General features: G+C 25.1%; 2 protein-coding genes across 2 annotated transcripts; both read right to left on the bottom strand.

Annotated features, from left to right (window-relative positions):
• Positions 1 to 287: 287 nt before the first annotated feature.
• Positions 288 to 13,079, bottom strand: Y-h (yellow-h). Its single transcript, XM_003695117.4, has 6 exons — positions 12,719 to 13,079; positions 11,104 to 11,318; positions 3,824 to 3,963; positions 2,537 to 2,866; positions 2,104 to 2,353; positions 288 to 1,897 (listed from the first exon to the last, which is right to left on the bottom strand). Exons 2-6 carry the CDS (start codon positions 11,309 to 11,311, stop codon positions 957 to 959), a joined length of 1,869 nt encoding a protein of 622 aa, XP_003695165.1. The 5' UTR covers positions 11,312 to 11,318; positions 12,719 to 13,079; the 3' UTR covers positions 288 to 956.
• A 2,223-nt stretch (positions 13,080 to 15,302) lies between these two features.
• Mrjp9 (major royal jelly protein 9) lies at positions 15,303 to 18,683 on the bottom strand. Its single transcript, XM_012488580.3, has 6 exons — positions 18,309 to 18,683; positions 17,578 to 17,741; positions 17,036 to 17,245; positions 16,351 to 16,634; positions 16,144 to 16,276; positions 15,303 to 15,677 (listed from the first exon to the last, which is right to left on the bottom strand). The coding sequence occupies exons 1-6, from the start codon at positions 18,538 to 18,540 to the stop codon at positions 15,447 to 15,449; spliced, it is 1,254 nt and encodes a 417-aa protein (XP_012344034.2). The 5' UTR covers positions 18,541 to 18,683; the 3' UTR covers positions 15,303 to 15,446.
• Positions 18,684 to 22,691: the final 4,008 nt, after the last annotated feature.

The following is a 22,691-nucleotide window of genomic DNA, read 5'->3' on the forward strand; positions in this document are numbered from 1 at the left end:
TTCCTAAGAAAATACCAAGAAATTAGTCAAAAATTTTTAATTTTAGAAAAATTCTGAAAAAATTTTGAGTATTATCTTCTATATATAGATTATATTTTCTTAAACAAAGTCGAAAAGTTGGTCAATACGTGTGATCTTTTATTTTTGAAAAAAATCTATTTCAAAACCTGATATATATTTGGTAATCTAATATAATACATTATTAAAACTATTATCTATTATCAATTTATCTAAGAAGAAAATGGAAAAATATTTTTCTCACGTAATAAATAATAAAGAATAAACAATTCTTTTTTAATTAATATATTTATTCGATGATAATTTATTTAACGTACTTTCTTTCATTACACGATCATGAGTATTTGTTCTTTACTCTTGATGTGGAATACAATAAAACTAAATTCTTGATCACGAATCAATGTGATCAACTAACACAGTAAATGCTTAGAATTCATTTATTTTTAAAGTTTAAAAATATAAAACTTTTCTATTACTTCAGAAGAAAACGAATTCGAGGTAGTTGCTTTCTCTTCTCAAAATTATAACATCTATTCATATTCGCTTTCCCGAAGTAAGAGAATCAATTGCTATCCATCCTAGTTCTTAATCTTTGCCTTTGATTATCGCCAAATAATTCCTGGAGGATTGCTGCTATTATTAATAATTTTTATATTTATTTTATTATAATTACAATATTATATTTTGTCATATTTATAGTATATCAAAGTCATTTTTTCACTGAATTAAAAGCAGTGTCTAGTTAGCTTACATTTGCGAGGAAGGAATCGCAAATTATTTGAATATTGCAAAAGAAAATAATTCAAAAAAGATTGGATAACACTGCTTTATCTCTTTCCTTAACATTTATAAATATTCATTATCCTTTATTTATAAATATTTATATTTTTCCTCTATATAATTCTATACATCTCTCATCAATGTCTTTTAAATCATTTTCAACAAATTTCGTCATAACCATGTTCAGAACCAGGCACAACATAACTAGGATCGCAAACAGTATCTTTGACAGCTTCTTTGACATTGGCTTTGAATATTCTATAGTTAATCTTGCTGCTATCGATGCTTCCGTAAAGATACATAGCTAACTTGTTAGAGAGCACCCATACATTTTGATCATATTCGTGGTCAACCCTGATATCATTTGGAAAGACTAAAGATAAATTACTGGTGCCTATGACACCAAGATTCTGAGGTATGTACTCTTTTCTGGTATCCCAACACCAGACAGAATCTCTAGTCACCATGTTAAAGAACATTACTCCGTTCCTATCAATCACAGAACCTGAAGAATGACCATAGTCCTTGGCTCTGGGTCTGCCAATAGGCATGAAGTAATCAGTATTTTCTTCAGCCGTCTTCTTGTCCCCAAGAATAGACGTGGAAACAGCAAACTCTCGAAAACTGGACATAGGGTGAAAGAATAGTGTTCTGTCATCGTGAATATCCACTGGACTTAGTGCCATTCCAAAAATTCCGTCTGTCCATTGGAATTTTAGGCCATGAAGTTCATATTTAGAAGCCAATGGATCAGGATAGAAGAAATGATGTTGAATTCTGAAAGAGGAGTCTTTGAAGAAATCATACACCAACAATCCATAACGGAACACGTCTGAGATATAAGCTATTGCTGAGCCACAATCCTCATTTCTGATATCTACAATGATATTGGTATACAAGGTATCTTCTTTTACTTGATCATTTGGTATAATATACTTTCTGACAAGAGTATCTGTGGTTAAATCGAAGATAAAGATCGCTGGAGGACAAGCCAGTTTGCCTCCTTTCGCTATATCCACTTTACCGGAGTCTAAGATCCAGAGACGATCGCATTCGTCCACTTGAATTCTGAAGACGGAAGTTAATCCATCGCAGTTTCCTAAAAATAAGAATTAATATTAGAAGTATGTTTAATTATAGAAAGTTACATCTTTACACATATAATTACTAGTGTATTCTGCAAGTAATTAATATTAATAAATAGATATTATTATGTTTATTGAAATTAATAAAAGTTAAAATGACATTACTTGATGCTGATTAAACGTCATTACTTATGATGACCTAACAATATTGTTAACTAACCTACTGTATGCCATTCCCAGTTCGGATAAGGTCTCAATTTTGGACTTTTTGTCTTCGAATGTTTGGGCACGGTAGCCAACGTGACTGGAATACCATCTTTCCATTTTGGAAGAGTAATGAAAACTTTATCTTTCCAAACTTCGAGTCCCAGAGGTAAATTGTTTTCAGCTATAAAATCTCCATCGAAGATAGCCGAATCTCGAGCTTCGATGCTGTCATAAGTGTAATCGATAGTGGACCATGCGTAAACCTATCGAATTACCATAAAGATTCTTGTATCACTAAATCAATTAATTTTATTTTGTTTTGATTTTTTTGAAAAATTTACTTATTTCATAGAAATTTCTTAATTTAACTAATTCTATGGAGTTGATTCTTATGCTATCAAATCTGTTATTGTTTTATATTTATTTTGATTTTTTGAAAAACTTACTAATTCCATAGCAGGACCAACATAGTCGTCCTCAATGTGTCCACGACCTGGATCGTAATTAAACCCATGAGACTCTAGTTCATTTACCGAATTTGCATCTGTTCTGAATAAGTTGAAATTTCTTCCAGATAACCTCGAATGCAATCTTTTCTCGAATGGCCTTGAAAAATAATCTCTCGAATCTGGTGTCGAACCATAAAGATGATTGTTGTATTCTGGAGTGGTAGGCAATTTATTCATCAAATCCTCCTCGAACTTGGATGAGTCGCAATTTATATGGCCAGGAAGCTCGTCATGACTCGATATCAAGGTTTTGTAATTTCTTAAAGACTAAAATATTTCACATTGAATAATATCGTTGATTAACAAATATTTGAGTAACGAAATTATTGATTAATAATAATAATTTTATAATAAAAATAAAAGATATATAGATTTCTTTAAATGAGAACAATAGAATATCTTAAAGGATTGAAGTTATAAAAAATAAAAAATCTTACAAAATTGATATAAAAAGGTGCATTGCATAGGTGCATTTCTATACATGAATAGAGATCATATAAAAATGATATATAATAAATTAATCTCTACATATTTATTTTTTATAGAAAAACTAATTATATTGTTACGATTATGTTTCTCCTCAATCATTTCATTGAGAATCTTATAAGAGAGAACAAATCTATTTTTGTCAGTTTTAACAATTATTTCATGTAATATACCTAAAAAAAAAAAAAAAAAAAAAATGATATAAATTGATGTAGATGTTAATAAAAATTAAGAAATTTAAAAAATTTTTGACTTTTTTGCAATAAGAATATAGATTTGAATATATTCCTTATATAAATTATATGTTTTAAATATCGTTATCTTGTTAATAAAATAAATATTTTTTATGCAAATTGAAATGTTTCTATCAACTATGAATTATTATGTAAAAACATATACTTTTAATTAATTTCAATTAATTTCTTTTCCTTTTAACATTAAATCAAATAATATAACATAATAATATATAATAATTTATAGGCAATCTTTAATCTCCCAAAATAAAATTCCGTGAAATTCTCAGTTTTATTTTTATATTTATTCATAAAAACATCTTTAATCGATTCTAAAAATATAAAAATTTACTCTAAACATAATTTAAAAATAGAAAAAGCTTCAATCAATATGTCTATATACGAACTTTTTTATTAATCATAATCTCTAGAACTGATTTTTCAAAAGTGATAAAATATATTAATAATCCTGTATTTAAAGTTTCTAGGAAGAAATCGTTTGTACCGAGCGAAAGCCCGAAGACACACTTCTTTGACCGCTTGTTTCAAGATTGCGTGAAAGCGCATTGCTCCCAGGTTGGATCGCGATCTCCTGGAGGCCAAGCAGGCATATTGATAGCAGCCACGGAACCACGCTCGCCATACCTAAAAAAGAAAAAAAAAATTTCAATAGGTGTGCAGGGACGGTGACCTTCGCTCGATCGATTTCTCAACGAAGTTCATGCTGACCCAGTTATCGCGTAATCATTTCGCTTCGAGCCACGTGAATTTGATAATTGTTATGTAATCTATGCGTATAATACTTAAATAGCAGATATAATTCATTGAAGGAAAGTAATATTTGTTTATATCTTTGCGATGAAGATTCAATTTTTCAAATTTTCACACAAATAAAATGGGATACTTAAAAAAAGAAGAGGAGATAAAAAATAAAATGATAAATTATAAAAGTAAAATATGAAACAAATAATTAATTATTATCTGAAAGTCGATCATTTGAGGATTAACTGGAACTGTCAATTAAGAGGACATCAATTAGCAAGAATAACAACAGGTCACGGAATGTAGAAAGTTCCTAAATATCTAATTGGAGATACATGAATTCAATTACAGTTTCTTATTATTTATATCCCACATACATTCTTTTCCTTACCTAATGTTTCCGTTTATAAATTATGAAATTTTAATTTTCAAATTAAAAAGAAAAATATTACTTAATAATCGAATTTAAAAATAAAACTACTTTAATTGACATATAAAAATAATGTCGATTATATATGCCATTCTATTTGCTATAAATATGGATAATATAAATAAAATAACTTTTAAGTAATAGTTGAAATACATGGAAAATGATTGATATAATAGTTACACGTATATTCATTTTTTACTCTAATTAGAAATAAGGGAACAAACAGCAGTTATTAAAGCAACGATGAAAAAAAGAAAATGTTCCGTAATATTTGAGGGAAGTTTTTGATTTGCGATAAAGTGTTTATAACGTTGTTTCCAATTAAATTGGATCTATGAAAGTTATCCATGGAATAAGAACACCGAGTGAGAATTGCGATTGCAATGGTGTCTCATTGGCGATATCGTGACAAGCTTCTACAGTTCTATCGTTACTTTCCTATCGATACCTCTTCGCATACTGTTTCTTGCTCAAGTTTATAGCCCTAATAATGCCGCTTCGAGACGTGATCCGAATAATATATTTTAAATGGATAAAACGAATACTCTTCATCGTTAAATCGTTAAAAGCGATTTTAAACAAGTTTATAGCTATTTTATCTTCCCTTCAACGATTTGAAATGTCATGTTGAATGCCACGTTGCATTAATTCTAATTTATTGCGATTATATTCCTTGTTATATGCATCGTATATTTTTTAATAAATAATAATTTTATAGTTTAACAGTTTTTCCATTAGAAGATACATCAAAATTCTTTTGCATAATAATTTACAATCAATAATCAATGATTGTTTTATATTTTATTATTTAGAAAAAATAAAGAGTCGAATAATCAAAATAGAGAGAAGTTGATGAACTGCAGAATTATTTAATGATTATAAAATACGATATGAACACGATATTTCATTATAATCCCATTATTAATTACATTATATTAATTGTAATACAAATATTAATTAGAATACAAATTCACTTATAAATTATTATTCAAAAAAAAAAAAAAATAGAAAATCTAAATATAAAACTATTAAAAAAAAATAATAATAAAAAATGAAACTATCGAATTATTTACGATATCGAATCGCTTTGGATGAAAGTTAAATTTAGTATTAACTGTACCTTCTGTAAATAAATACAATTGCATAATCGCTTGTGAAATACCGTAATAAGGTATAATTAACGGGAGCAGTTTCCAGCTAACTAGGAAACTGATGGAAGATTTGAAAGAAAGTGAACGTGTTAGAGATGATTTTGCGGTTGAACAACTTTCAAGGTGACGAGCGTGTCGGCATCCGAATATACTTTCTCCGAGAAAATCATGAAAACAATCTATATAATGATTCTTGTATTATTAACCAAAATTTTGAAATTCATGAAATCTGTAAATTGAATTAAAAAAGGAAAAAATAATTAGGATGTTCTTAACTTAGAAAATTTTTTTCATATAAAATAAAAGTATTATTGATAGTTCATGATGATTAGAATTCGTTTAAAGTTTTTTAATTTGGAGAATTTTTCTGGAACAATTTGGGGGGACTATTTTTTTCCACAATTATTTCTTCTTCTTCTTCTAAGCTCTCTCAAAAAATTTAAAAAAAATTTCATTTGTTTGCTTGAAAGATTCTGCAAAAGTAAAATTTTTCAGAAATTAAAAATTTACTTTATATGTAAAACAATTCTTGAAAGATTAAAAATTGTTGCTTTGAATTGAATCACTTTTAATTATACATTTATAATTTACTTATAAATTAAAATTTGGATAATTAGTTACAAAATTAATTGAATTGTTTCTATAATATTTTATATTTGCAAATTCAATTCATACAACATAAAAGTTACATGTAAGTTATTTATTTCAATTTTATCTTTCAAACTAATTGAGACATATCGTATACGTACTCACGTATTAGAATATATGAAATACATATGTGAAATTTCTCTAATAAATTTCTTTTTGCTAATACATTTAATTGAAATAACTTTCATATGACTATATTCACTTTTCAAAACGATTAAAAGATATATACGAATTACCACCATCTTAAAATTAAAACAAAGTTTTAAAGTTATAATCTTTTGAATTAATTCATAAATTAAGATATTAGTTAGATGTAATTTTTTCCAGTAAAGGATTTATTCGATTCTATAGAAGATTATTTAATTATTTTTAAGTATTATTATTATTATTATTATACATTTTTTAGTACATGTAAAACAAAAATTTCGAGAATTTTGTAAATAAAGAAAAAGAACTCGAGAATTCGAAACTTTTTAAATTCAAATCGCAAAAATAACGTAAAAAACATCGAGAGTTTCTAGAATCCAAAGCTTTCTGATTTTTTTAAGAATTTTGAATTCCAAAAATAACCAAAAAAAACTTTGAGAATTCCAGAATTCAAAAACTTTTTAATTTTCGAAAAATTTCGAGTCACAAAAACAATTTAAAAAATTTCGAAAATTTTAGATTTTCATTACTCACCCAATTTAACCCAATTTTAATTAAGCCACAATCAACATTACGTTCAACTCATCCTCGTGAAAGTAGAACGAAGAACACAAATTAAGCAATAAACTCTGACGATATTTCACCGATACAAATTCTCGACGTAATATACAATCGCACAGAAAAAGAGGAAGAAAAATAATAATAATAAAAAAAAAACGATATCATTTCAATAATCCCTTTGTACCTGAAATATATTCCCCAAATGTACGAAGAGCGTTTCCTCAAGGTGACCCACTGACTCTTTCTGTTCCCTTGGCCACAATATTTACTCGGAAAACTAATCGAAACGAATATAGCGAAACTATTCCACATCTACGAATGGAATATTTATTTATCTTCTTTTCGAAGAAAAAACTTGGAGGAATTTTCCTCTTTTCTTTTTTTTTTTTTAATTCTAAATGAAGAATCGCGAGTGTCGTGGTGCGCGACAGTGAAATGAAGATGTTCAGTTGGGATGAGAGCGAGGATGTTATTCGACTGCCATATTCACTATCCGGGTCATAAGTGTGTCTAGATGTACTACGAAAGGAGAGAATGGCGAATCCCTTCTCTTAGAGAAGATTTTCCCTCTCGTCCGCGGTATAGGTCATTGGCGGCGGGTTCATGGGAGCCCGTGTTCGTGAAATGTAGAAAAAGGGATCCGCCTACAACTGCAACAATGCCAAACATCAGAATGTTGCGGACGTGTGATGCTTTGAATCCAGGATCGTGTCCTCTTTTTATTTGAAATAACAGATGAGAAGAAATGATTAACCGGAATGAAAATAATGGAATGAAGAATGTTTGCAAATGGATTGTAAAATTTTACTTGAGGAGAGATAATTAATTGAAATAAAATAAAAAGAAGAGATAAAGAATGATTATCGAATAGAGAAGATAGATGAGATGAGAGAGAGAGAGAGAAGAAATACATGTTTATTTGAAATGAGAATGTTTGCAAGTAAATTTGAAAATTTTATTTGGGAAATGTGTCATTATCAAGTGATTTATTTATCAAATTTGACCAATTTAAATAATAATAAAGAATAAATAGAGATAAGAGATAAGAAAACTAAATAAAATAGCAGATATTAAAGTAATATTAAAGTAATAAAAATTTCAATTGAATTATGATCAATAAGAATTTATTGTTTGATTTCAACTTATTGAATTTATTTTTGATACCTTCATTTGAAAGTAGAGAAACTGATCGAACAGCTTCTCTTTGACATTTGAGCGTACTTGAGAATCGATTTAATTGGCTACGTACAGACTTTATGGTTGCAAATAAGTTTATTTCATGGCTTGTTATTTTCACAGTGACATTCTTTTAAAGTTTTTGAATTCAAGTCAGTCAAAAATCTTGAAATTGTATTTGACAATATAGTTAATTTATAGCTAATTAATGATTCAATTTCCAAATAGAGGAAACTATTTTAACAGATTTAATATTATTTAATAAATATTATCATTTTATATATTTCCATGTATATTACTTAAAATGAATTACAACGTATGTATTAATATTTCAATGAAACGATGAATTATTATATAATTATTCATCTCAAAAATAAAACAAAGAAAAAAAAAAAGATATAATGAAATTTTTGGAAATTTTATTTTATTTGACAGCCAAAAGTTTTTTTTTTTTTAATAAAAAATTCCTAATAATCCAAGATTAAAATTTTTAGAAACATTAAAAATTTTTTTTCTCTATTTTCTCCTATTTTTACATTTAAAATCAAATTAATTTTAATTTAAATTTAAATATTTACTTAAAATTAATCTCGAAATCATTAAATAATAATTCAGAATTAAAATGATCGATCATATACTAAACTAAGACAATCATAGACAAGTAATAATTAATTACAAAATGATTATATAATCATCACTGTTGCCTTCACGTCATAAATCACATATCTTGTGCATTTATTATTCTTTCTTAAGCAATACTGTCAATTATAGAAATATAAATGTAACGAGCGAATGTTAATTCTTTCTAATTAGCTTTTTTCTTTCTACTATTCCCAAATAAGAATATGATGTCACATTCTCAAAATTTACAGCACAAAATTACCGAACAAGAACACTATATTATTTCTTTTTTCATTAAAACTGATTTAATTCCTTTCTGGCGAATTTCTGTATAAAAAGAATAATGTGACATTACATTATTGTCATTGCTAGATTAAACAGAGACACGTCACGTGACAACAGTTATCCTTGGTGGAAATCTGGTCACGTGACATACTTCTGCCTAATATAGCAGTGACAGTGAGGATAATGTCATGTAAATTCAGCGCAATCTTGCTAAATCTTCATTTAACAATCGCAAAATTGATTCAAAAACTTAAAAATAATGCGTTGTATTTACTATTGAATATTAGAAAAATCATACAATTATCATATAATTATTATAAAATTGATAAGTTTGAACATAGTTTAATAAATCATCTTTGTTATAAAAATAGATAAAATAAAATCCATTAATTCTGATATATGATACATAAAAAAATTGAAATATTCACTTTATTGTTATAACAACATAAAAATAATCGATGTGATGTAACGCTGTTAATAAAAATTTGTATAATTTACATTTGTAACTATAGTGTTTCTCACAATTTAGTAGCGAATTTGCTACTTGCGCCGATGCTCGATATTTAGAGCATGTTTTGAGCAATCGTTTGATGTTACGAAACGAGGAATCTGTTCGGCCGAATGCATTGGAACATCGTTACGCCAGCATTAATCTCGTGAGAACTCTTTAGTTTCTTCTATCGAGGTACTTAGATATAACGCGAGCCATGAAGAAGAGGAAAAAGAAGAGAAAGAAGAAAGATGAAGAAGAGAAGAAGAAGAAAGAGAAGAGACAGAGATGGATTAGATACGAGGAAGATTGAAATTCCCTATAGATTGCAATCCATTCAAGGTAATAGCATTTCACACTTGCTTAATGAACGCTTGAAACCAGTTTTGAGTAGTAAAGAAATAAGAAATATTTGTATAAAATCTTAATTCTCACATTATGACTATACATTATGTAAATACAACTTTTCATTTTGTAATTTTATAATAGTATATATAGAGTGCCTGTTTTACTTAAGTACTACGAAAAAATGTGTGTGTTATATAGACTGCGGATATTTATGTACTTATGAAAAATTTAAATGTATATGGTATGTTAAAATATATGTTGAAATATTCAAAATAAATTACATTATGATATTTAAAAGATGAAGCATAATATATATATATTCCATTTCTATAGTTGCATTTATAAGAATTTAAATTTATATCAAATAAAAGAATGTGATAAATATATAAGATAATAATATAGAATTGAAAAAAACTTAAAAAATAATATGCAAAATACAAATAACATTTTATCTGTGAAATTATATCAAACAACGATTCCTTTGAAGAAAAAATCATAACAAGAAAGTAAAAAAGAAATGTAATAAAAAATTCTAATCTAACCTAACCTAACCTAAGCTAAAAGTTTTAACTGCATACTCGACTTTATTTAACTGATAATTCGAATGAATTTGACATTGTAGCACATATCGTTCGATTCGTGAAAGCGAGAAATGCGTTATGCAATTATGAATAGCGATAGTTGTTACCGCGTCGAAAACGTTTGGAACAATCGTAAGTATATTTTCCCGGGAAACAATTTGTTTCACGTCATAATTCTATTTTTACGAGGATACACTGGCTGGTTGCTACTATTGTTTTTTGCGCGACGAAACTCAAAACTAATTTTATGTAATGACACATATTTTTCTTGTTAACTTTACTTTACATTTTTGTTTTTTTCTTGATAGGAATTCAAAAAATTGATATTCAGAAAATTTTAAGTTAGTTAATTCGTTTCAATTTTTTTTCAGATGATATATCAAATTCAATGCAAATTCAATTTTTGTTAACAAAACTAAAGATTTAGAAGTTAATTAAAAACTTATTTTTCATTTCAGATATCAGTAGTAAAAAATTCATAAATATCTCCATTCTATCTATTATCTTATTCTATTTTCCTCAATTTTACAATTATTTCAATTTTTATAATGTAATAATTTAATTTAAAAAGTAACTTATACTTACTTGTACCGGACGAACCATTGTCTCTACATATTTTTTGAACCATAGAATGTTCATGATTATATTTTGGATTAGAATTTTCTAAATTATAAGTGAAAGAATGAGTAGGAGATACGAATGAATAACTATTCGATTGTTTGGCAAGGCTTGTGGACATCCATGAATTTTTGGACCATTCATTGGATTCGATGCTTTTCCTTTTTCTCGCCATGGCATGTCTGTAAGAATGAAATAAGAGGTTACTTCTTACGTTTCAATTAATGAAATCCATGAAATTGGGTCATCAGAAAGTGTAAAAAAACGTGAACAGGAATTTAATACCGTCACATTGCCATTCGAGGTGATATTTCGTAATAACTAGAATTGTTTATCAATGCTTTTTCTCTTATTTGTAATGGAAACGTGTTAATCAGATTTAACACAAATTCAATTTGTATACTTTTATAAATTTAATAATGAATAATATTAGAGTTTTAACTTTATGGGAGAAATAAAATTATTAACAATATAATAATATCAATATTATTTTGCAAAATATATAAATATATGATAAATTTGTAAATATATAATTTATATATAATTTAATTTATCAAAATTATAAATTAATAGTATCATAAAATTATATCATAAAATATTCATCATATTTATTTTCTTGATAATATCAGAAAGAATATATGTAATAGGTATATATATGATAATCAATATCACATTAACATTTAATATTTACATAAACTATTTTCTTAATCCAATTTATTTGCTAGTATCAACATTTATTTTTATATATTATGATAAATAATAAATAATCATATTTATTGTATTTCAAAAATTGCATTATTTCATTAATAAGTTGATTCTTCATAAGTTAAAACGTTCCAATGAAAACTGAAAAACTGAAAGCAATCAATATAGAAATACATCGAATGAGAAAGATTTATGTTCACTTATGTAAATCAGATGCAATTAACTCGATACGCTTTCCCTTTTTTTCATACATATCCTTTCTTCACTTTATTGTAAATTTCACTATTATTCAAATGTAATTTTCGAACGAATCGTTCAAAAAGAGAAAATTCGAATATCAAAGCAAGATGATATTTAGAAATTCATCTCGATTGTTTTAAAGTCAAGCTCATGGTTATCGAACTAATTGAACTGAAAAATCCAGAGAAACAAATGATCCATATTGTTTGAAAACATTAATCTATTCTGTTCCAGTGATTCGTTCAACAAATGACGCGAGACCATTTGAATTTAATACGAACTTTCAGTTTCAGAACTTTACTTCCTTATTAAATCCAGATATATCGAATAAATAAGAATACTAATAGATTTTCACTATTTATTATAACACTAATATATATATATAATACATATTAATATATAATCTACATATAACAAGAAGAGGGAAATAATTATATGAATTATCTAAGATATTCATTATCTAAAAAAACGATACTAATAAAATAAAATAAAAATAATAAAAAACAAAAGTAAATAGAATTACTTAAGAAACAAAATCGAACTTAATAACAGAAAGTATATTCCAAATTGATTATTTAAAAAATCGATTATCAGGACAAGTTTGTATCGATGTTTATAACCTAATTCATCGACTTACCTAATATTTTGCTTCTTATTCTTATTCTTGCACAATAAAAAATTTATATTTATTTCGTATTTTTTCTAAAAGTTTCTTCCTTTTCGATGATTAATTTTTCGAATTAATTCAACACAAAATTTGTATCACTGAATTGTACAAAAATAATTTCACAGAAAAATGTTTAAAAAATTTTTTCTTCGTTTCTCTATCTTTGTATAAGTCCTTTAATAATTTTAAATTAAAAAAATATTCATTAACTTGTAATTTTTTTCTTATAATAATTCCTTTTCTAAATTATTATCCAAGTCTCAGAGGAGTAAACGATGCACAGAACCGTTCGAGATTATTTAATCACGTAGACTGACACTGGAAGACCGATGACCAGACTGTAATTGGATTGTATAGTTCGGCCGAACTGAGAAAGCTGAAACCTGCGTTTTTCTACACTTGCCACTTTTTATTTCGTTATTTTCTTTTTTCATAAACAATTTTATCGATACATCTAATAATATTTTCAGTTATTTAATCGTTGCTTCAGTTACTATTTCATTGAATAATAAACGATGCTTACATTCTAAAGTAATTTTATTTTTATTATCTGATTTATAATAAATACTGAGTGTAACATCGAAATATTTTTATTGGAATTCAAAGAATTTAAACTAGGTTTTTTATCGTTAGTATTCATCAACTATTATTATTTAAAATTTCAAATTGTAAATTTCGATGCAAGTATTGAAGTGATGAAGAATACGCAAGAGGGCGTTTTGCGTTAGCGTTATCTAATATTTTTTAAGTGAATTATTATTATTATTTTTATAAGATCAGAAAGTTAAATAGGTAATAATAATTTTTTTTTGGATATAATATATTAATAGATCGACCAATCGATCGAATAATAAAATAAATGAAGTTTTACAAGTAAGTATATAATTTTACAAATTATAGTTTATTAGGTTATGTTATCTTTGATATAAAATTATATAAAATTATGAAATTATAAAAATAAAGTTTTATAATTTATATTTTGTTAATTTATTGATAGATATTACTAATTAATAAATTATTATAAAATTTTACTTTTTAAAAATAATAGACTATTGCAAACAGTTTTTGAAATATAACTATTATTTATTTCACTGAATCATTATCAAATATCACTCAAACATCATTATATTAAATAATCTATTCTGAATATAGTGAATAAAATATAGTTCAATTAATTAATGAATAAATTATTATAATATATTATCATAGCTAAAAATCCAATGAAATATGAGGAATATAGTAATCTAACTTATAGTTACATAATAAATTTAATTTTTAGCTTTCTATTCTATGTATAAACTTCCATAAGCAGTTATGTAAATAGTTGATGCTTTTTATAATATTCAATCAAATAATTTAATTATTTAAATCTTTTAAGCAATTAAAAATTTTTGTTATTACTTTAAAAATATATTATTTCTTAAATAATTTTAAAATTAAAAATTTAAAAATTTTTCAAGGCATGAGCAGGTCTGTTATCTGTTTATGAACGAGACTATACATATTCTCTTTACATAATATGATGAACGAACTATCATATAAGATGGAATCTAAAAATTAAAATAATATTGTGAAATTTCTGATCCAATTTCTTAAAAACCCCTAAGGATCACTTTAACAAGACTTGCTCAATATCTAGTTTTTCGAATTTTTTTTTCGAATAAAAAAAGACTTTTCGTTCAGCGTTGCGTAAGTATTAATTATATATGAATCGATGTCTTGCTCGATAACAAGTACAAACAAAATGAAATGATAGTGATTGATTCTTATTGTGATGTAGGCCAAGAATCGGAAAACAAATCAAATTATGGCATGATTGGTTCAGTATTAATGGTAAATATTGAGGAATAATTAGAATCAATATAATTGAAGAATTTATTTATATAAAAATTCTTCTTAAAAAAATTAAAATGTGATTAATGATTAAATTTTATAATTAAAATTGATATAAAGATGTGTTAAAACATATGAAAATGTATTTTTATGATTTAGAATATGATTAAGAATATTTGAATTTTAATTTGATTATTTGATTATTTGAAAAAATAATAATTTTCTCAATATTAGTGAAATAATTGATTAATTTAAAATTTTATATAATTGTTTTTGGAGATAAAATTACACAATAATTAATAATAAATTTTAATTTTTTCCAGTATATTTGAAAAAATCGAAAATTTTTAACAAGTTTATAAATTTGAAAAAATTATGAATAAGCTATAATATATATTAACAAGAAGATTTATAAAAAAAATAACTCTGATGCAAAAATAATTTTTTATAATATAATATAACATTATATTTTCAATAACACTGACTCATTGAAACTTCTAGCAATATCTTAATCTATATTCGGAAACGCAAGACTGTGATTAAGCAGCAGTAAAATCCAGGAAGCTGTTATTAGAATTTACAACAGCTGATAAATGTTTATTCATTCTCAAAGATGAAGAAAAATTTTTTAAAATATTGTATTTATGCATAGAGTTATAAAATCTACTAAAAGAAATCTACAAAGAATAATTCTTAAAAATAAAATATTAAAATTGAAAAATGCCATAATAACTAATAATGTTTATTCTTATTACTTTCAAAAGAACAACAAGAAATCTTGATAAACATATAATTTAATTTTGACATTACAATAGATTTAAAAATAAAAGGAATAGGAAGATCAAAGAATTGAGAAAAATTTTGTTTAAGGATTTTCGCAACAAGTGTTACTTATTAATTGATTTACAGGCGCATTCAAAATTCGAAAATTCACTTCATTAAAATTTAAATCTCCATTTACTATTTTTTGATATCTGTTACTTAAAGCCCATACATACTCGTTATTTTGATATCCAAAAATATTTAAAGATATTTCCTTGGAAATTTTTATACCACTGATGAATTGAAGAGTGTCGCTATTTTTGGCTACTATTTCCTACAAATTTAAAAATTATTTCAATAATATAATCTATATTTTATTTATTGTTTTTCGTAACAAATATTTAGTATGAGTATCATCGTGTTAATTCTCAATAAATAAAGAATATAGTCGAAAACAAAATATTTTTTTAAATTTTTTATCTCTTTCTTTAATTCTTGATTTTAATAAATTAAAAATAGTTTTAATTTAATTGAAAATAAATTTTTTAAGAATTTATACAGAACAGACTATATTATTTACGTGTTATATATTGAAAAAAAAAATCAAAATGGATTTTCGAAATTATCTATCAAAAAGCGCTCAATTTATTAATTTTAAAGAATATACACCGTGATACGATTAAATTAAAATTTTTGTTCGAAAAACACTTCAAAAAACAATCTGTATTGTTCGAGTTAAATATATTGCTACTTATGCTGTAAAAAAATATTAAAAAAAAAAAATATTTGCAATTACTAACAATATTCTTTCTTTTTAATGGCTGATTCTCGTTCCAGCAGCCGAGTGCTGTGTCACTCACGAGTCCAAAGAAGAGAGCGCCAGTTCTCGATATTGCTTTAGCGGTCGCTTGAGTCCATAAAATATCTGAGGCTCTGTGAAACAAACAAAAGAACATAAGTATGAAAATCACTTAATATTGTAATGAAAACATTATTTAATCACATACCCTCGATACTGTACATTACTAGCCTGAAATCGTTCTTGTGTGAACTGTTTTGTGTTGACATAATTCAAATTATGAGAAGACATAGCACTGTAGTAAAGATTTTGTGTTTTGTGACTTAGTGCCATACCCAAAATTCCATCTTGCAGCGTGAAACTTTCTCCGTTGATAGTGTAATTGGTATATCTGGGATCGTATACGAAAGTGCTCGAAGTCAATCGTTGGAAAGAATTGTCAGCATTGTTATAAATAATCAATGCATAACCTTCGACGTCTGCTATATATACCTATTGTAAATATAATTTATAATAGAATTTGTTATGTTATATATTATAATAATTAATCTCTTGAACTTTCATAACTTTATAATCGTTTTTCTCAAATTTGTTTTAGACGAAGAATTGAAGCGACCTCATAATGCAAATTATGATTTTATTTGGCGTTTATTATAAAATTATTAACAAAAACTTTCCTGCGAAATATCGAATATATTTTAATAATATTAAAAATATTAAAAATATAATAAATATAAGAATATTAAAAATTTTGATCAAAGTTAAACTGGTAAACTTTTTTGAAATTAATTATCTAATTTCTTAAAAATTCAATAATTAATAATTTTTATGCTGAAATGAATTTTTTAAAGAATTGGCTAGAATTGGCTGCAAAGTAATCAAACAAGACTTACCAGAGTATTATTATAATCAAAACTTTGGACGATTGGAGTTACTAGATTTCTACTTCCGGTAGTAGAGTTTATCGCAATATTATGCGGTATTTTAACTTGTTTTAACAATTGTGAAGTTTTTAGATCAAAGACGACAATCTGCGAAGAGCACACAGATGTCTGACCGCTAATACCATTGTCTAAAACCCATAATCTATCCCACACGTCAATCTAAATAGAATATTATAATAATAATAATAATAATATATTAATCGAATTTTTCTTTTTTCAAAAAGAAAAATAAAATATAATAGAACAATATTACTTTTATAACGCATATTAAAAATTGCACTGTTACACATGTGGTACAATTAAAAGTGAAATTCTTCTTGAGGAAATGAAATATATTGTCAAAGAATAAAGAATAAACAAATTCTACTGAAGAAATGGATCAGCGCTGAAGAAAACTCAATGCCAATTTTTCATATCACAATACATCCATGTAACATCGTATCTCTGGCGTTATAAGAAATAATTCCAATATGAAAACAATTCTTAATTACCGCAACTCTGTAAACGCTCGTAATACCAGAACAGTTTTGATTTTTCGCCCATGACCAATTAGGATATGGTTCCAGAAGTGGTCCACCATCGCCAATTTTGTTGGATATCACGTTCAAAGACGAAGGCACACCAGAATCTCTTATTATGGTAACGAAAGTTTTATCTAGAACGAAAAATATATAAGATATCAAGATATTAGATTGTTGCATACATAATGACTGATTTTACTAATCTGTAAAATTATAATTCGAAGATAAGTAAAGAAATTTTTAAAGAATGATATATTTTGTTATAATATAATGTAATCTCACGTTATGATATGTGTTTATTTTAATCGAATATTTTTGTTGCAGATTTAAAATTCAGCATGACATATAAAAAATTGATAATATTAATAAAATTTTCGAAAAGATTCTTCGTTCGTATAAAGAATTATTATATTAACAAATATAATATTATAATAAGATGTAAACAAATATTAATTTATTCAAAATATACAAGTAATATTAATATATTCGTGGAATTCTTTTAAAGAATCGATATTAGAGACTAAAACAAACAAAAAAGTTTTGGTATACAAAATCATACCATATCATCATTTTTTATTTATAAAGTTATGAACAATTTTGCGCTAAGGTGGAGACAGAATTTTTTTTATAAACTTATATTTGCTTTGTAAAATAGATCCTACAAAGATGTTCCATGATTATTAACACCTTATATACTTTACCATGCCATCGATCAACGTCTATTGGAAAATTATTCTTATAATTGTATTCGCCAGATTGAATTGCAGCTTGTCTTCTTTCGTTGCTACCGAAATTATAATCGAAGTATTTCCATTGGTGTACAACTTTCAAGGCATTTGTCTTGAAATCTCTCGAATGATAATGAGCTTCTGTAATTTTTTGACAAACTACACCAAGATATAATACCAATAACCACCAAATACTAAAAGACATATTGCCTTTCTTGTTAGAAAATTACAATAGAGTAGAAAATACTTATTCAAGTCGCTTGAGATCTTTTTGCAAAATAGTAATAAATTCTAAGGAAAGGAGTGCAATATGTGTCAAGTAACAAAGTTGGGTGATAAATATAAACTGCAATAGTGACCTTCTATGTATTGGTGAGATAAAACAAATTGCATTTCTTTGTTTTCCAATATTTCCATTTGATGCTTTAGTATTAAGTTTTAATTATATGATAGTAGTTTGTGGAAAAATAAAAAATTCCAGGAAATTTATTTCTTTATTTTGAAAAAGTTTAAAAAATCCAAAAAAGTTTTTTTTTAAAGATATTTTAGCTTAAATTTTGCGACTAAGAAATATGATTATAATGTTAATAAATAAATAAATACTTAAATATTCATAGATAATAATGAATATAAGTATAAAAATAATAAATATAAATAAATTCTATGTATATGTATATATATATATATATTTCGTGGAACTTTTTGTGCAAAATTGATTCTAGAAGCCAGAACGAATACAAAAGTTGATATTCAAAAATATGGATTAAGATTTATTTATATATTAAGTTTATATTTATATAAATATCTATTACATATTGAAGTTTATATTACTTGAAGTAAAATATCTTTCTTGTTTCATTTAATATAAACTTCGATAGCCAAATATAATAAATTATGGATTTGTATACAATTAAAAGAAGGTCAAAAATTCTAAGTTACTAATATATAAAAAATATTTCTTTGAAAAATGTATACATATATATAAAATTTAGAGAGAAGAGGAAAAAGAAGAATGGATTATTAATTCTAAAATTTTAATTATTGTAATGTAATTATTGAAATCCAACATCTTTCGATCACTGAAATTAAAATGGACGAAAAAGATAATAATCAAAATAATTTTTGTCATTGTCATCGTAGACGAACCTATAAATTTATTCTGATCAACTCTATCGGTAAGTTAAAACATAAAATAATTTAAGAGACGATCGTATTGGAAATAGAAAATATTCTTTGTACGACTGAAGTTACAATAATCGATTCAATGTCTAATACACTGAATTCGGTATCGTTATATTGTGTCATCGATTATTTTACATTCGAGGACATATAATGATAATTCGTAGTGTGAAGATGATTGTATTAGTTGTGTGAATTAGTCTGTATAGGTAGAATTCAATATTATACTGTAAAGAAACTTTTTCATTAATATTTCGGAAATTAATAAATATTTTTTTTAGTTAAAATTTTAAATTGTAATTCGTCGCTTTTCTCTAACCTTTCTAAATTTCACGTCAATCATTGTACAGTACAATCGTTGAAAAAATTTATATGTATACATATTTTCGACAAAATTCATTCATATTTATTTACAAATCTGAAAAATGATGAAATTTTAATAATTATGCAATATTAAATTATGGATCCTGTTGAAAAATACTTGAAATTATTTCTGAATTACCTCGATATATTATTATTGATTAATTTAACACTTTGTGTAATGTCTATTTGGAAATAAAATCAGATAATGTTTTAATAAACGTATCTTGTATATTCTGGTGTTGTTCTATTCGAAAAAATCGAAGATTTTTAATAAATTTAAAAAAAAATCACGAATAATAATATAATAAATGTTACTTAACAATAAGATTTATAAAAAGATAAAAATACTTCTGATATAAAAATAATTTTTTACAACGTAATATTATATTTTTAATGGCACTGACTCATTGAAACTTCTAGCAATATCTTTACTTGCATTCGGAAACGCGAAGACGGCGATTAAGCAGCAGTAAAATCCAGGAAGCTGTTATTTACAGAATTTACAACAACTGATAAATATTCATTCATTCTCAAAGATGAAGAAAAATATTTTTTAAAATATTGTGCGCATAGGTTATAAAATCGAGCAGTAAAAAAAGGTATAAAGAGTAATTTTTAAAAGTTATATTCCATACTTTTAAAGAACAACAAAAAGTCTTGAGATATGTGAGAAATATTACTAGAACATCTTTGTTTTCAATTTTCAAACTTTATAATTATTTTTTTTTTTTTTCAAATATTTTACAAAAAGAAATGTTGAGCTAGAAGTTATGATAATAACTCGTTCATAACTCGAGAAATGAGCCTCAATTAATTTTTCTGCTAATTTTGAATCAACTAGAATCGATCTTGCAAAAAAACGAATTCTTTAACATTTACCATCGATCGATATTGAAGAATTATGGCCGTATTCGCCAAATTGAATTGCAGTTTGTCTTCTTTCAACCGAAATCATAATCGAAGTATTTCCATTCAACTTCCAACGCATTTGTCTTGACACCAGATACTCAAAGAGATATTGTCTCTCTCTCTCTCTCTCTCTCATTACGGATCATTTAAAAGAATTACGTGAAAATTATAGTAAAGCAGTGCGACTCGTTTGAAATTTTTTTTTTTTTTTTTTGTAAAGAATTCAAGTAGATAAATTTGAAACAAGTGGAAATGCAGTGTATATGTATTCTCGACAACCGGTTGGATGATAAATAAACGGGCAATTATTTTCTATATTTATAAAGAGATACAGAAATAGATTAAAGTTATAAATAAATAAAAAAATAGAAATGGATAATTCGTTGGATTTATAATTCTTGCTCTCTTGAATCGGCTATATGGATTATTTTTAACCCACATCCAATTGTAGTTTTGAAATATCACTTGTATTTTCGGAAATATTTGTCACAAGTGGTTGGATTGGTTAAGGATTAATAAAATTTAATTTTAAAAATTTTTCAGACAATTGGAAGATACCAATAATTTTTATGCAATAAATTAAATAAATTTTCTTTTTGGCAAAATAAGGGTAGAAATAATCTTTATTATTAATAATTAAATTATTATAGGTTATAGAAATTCACGCATAACAAGTTTGAGTAAATATAAATAGATGGTTGAATAATTAAACAAACAAGAGAAAAAAATTGAAAATAATTGAAAATTGAAATTTATTTATTCATTATTAAATGTATCTCGTCGATTTTCAATTGCCTTTTTGTTTTGTTTCAACTTGAATATGAGTTAAATGACATTTAAAAAAGAAAAAAAATAACATTTAAAAAAAAATTGCTCAACTAATTATTCGAATTAGTATAAATAATTATCGATACAGTCAAACTAATAATAATTCATTTTAATACTTTCTATTATTTTGTACACTTATGATCGCATAAAAAAATTATAACTATACTATATAGTACAACTATAATTCAAACGATAGATATTTGAAACATATTTCTTCACTTTGGAAAGTTTTTTATTTTTATTTTTTTTTTTTTTTTTAAGAAAACTTGCTTTTTCAAATTATTTCCTAAAAGCGTTCAATACGTATTTTACACACATTATATAACATTTATTTATATAATTTTTATATAATTTATATTTATATTTATTTATATAATAATTTACATTTCAATTAAGCAATATGATAAACTGCAACTGGTCAATTCACATTCAATTTCCCATATTTTCTTTACTTTCAGACAGAATATTTTATTATGAAACATTCCATTAAATCTAATAAAGATTTTATCAAACTACTAATATTTAATGATTTCATAATCATTCTTTCTTTACTTTTACTTCGTCTATTTCGAACTGATAGATATTTGCATTCGATAACATTTATAATTGCATAATAATATAATAATATTGTTATGTAATAATTAATTTCATTGCAAAATGAAAAAATTAGAAATAGTATAATTTTTTCCCTCTGTTCTAGCATGAAAAATAAATTTAATATGTTAAAAGATGAAGTAATCTTTACTATTAAATAATAGCAATCAATCAAATCAGCTTTTTTGAAATCTCCATTTCTTGAATCTTACATCACCGTTTTAAAATTAAGATTCCTGGAAATCCAAAAATGTCGGTAGCGATAGAAAATTCATTCCCAATCGAGACTTCAATCTACAATGATTTATTTTAATCGCGAAAAATTCATTTTAATTGAAAAATATTCTCTATAACGTAATATATAACCATACAGTTATAAGAATGCAATTGCATAATTAGAAATTTATATAAACTATAATAGTGTAATTGTTGAGGAACAAGATTTTAAAATGTAACTGTTTCACTTGAGAATCCAATTTGGCA

Source organism: Apis florea, unplaced genomic scaffold (genome assembly GCF_048593485.1).
Source record: "Apis florea isolate Af1SG1 unplaced genomic scaffold, ASM4859348v1 contig_1914_pilon, whole genome shotgun sequence".
Taxonomy (NCBI): Eukaryota; Metazoa; Arthropoda; class Insecta; order Hymenoptera; family Apidae; genus Apis; species Apis florea.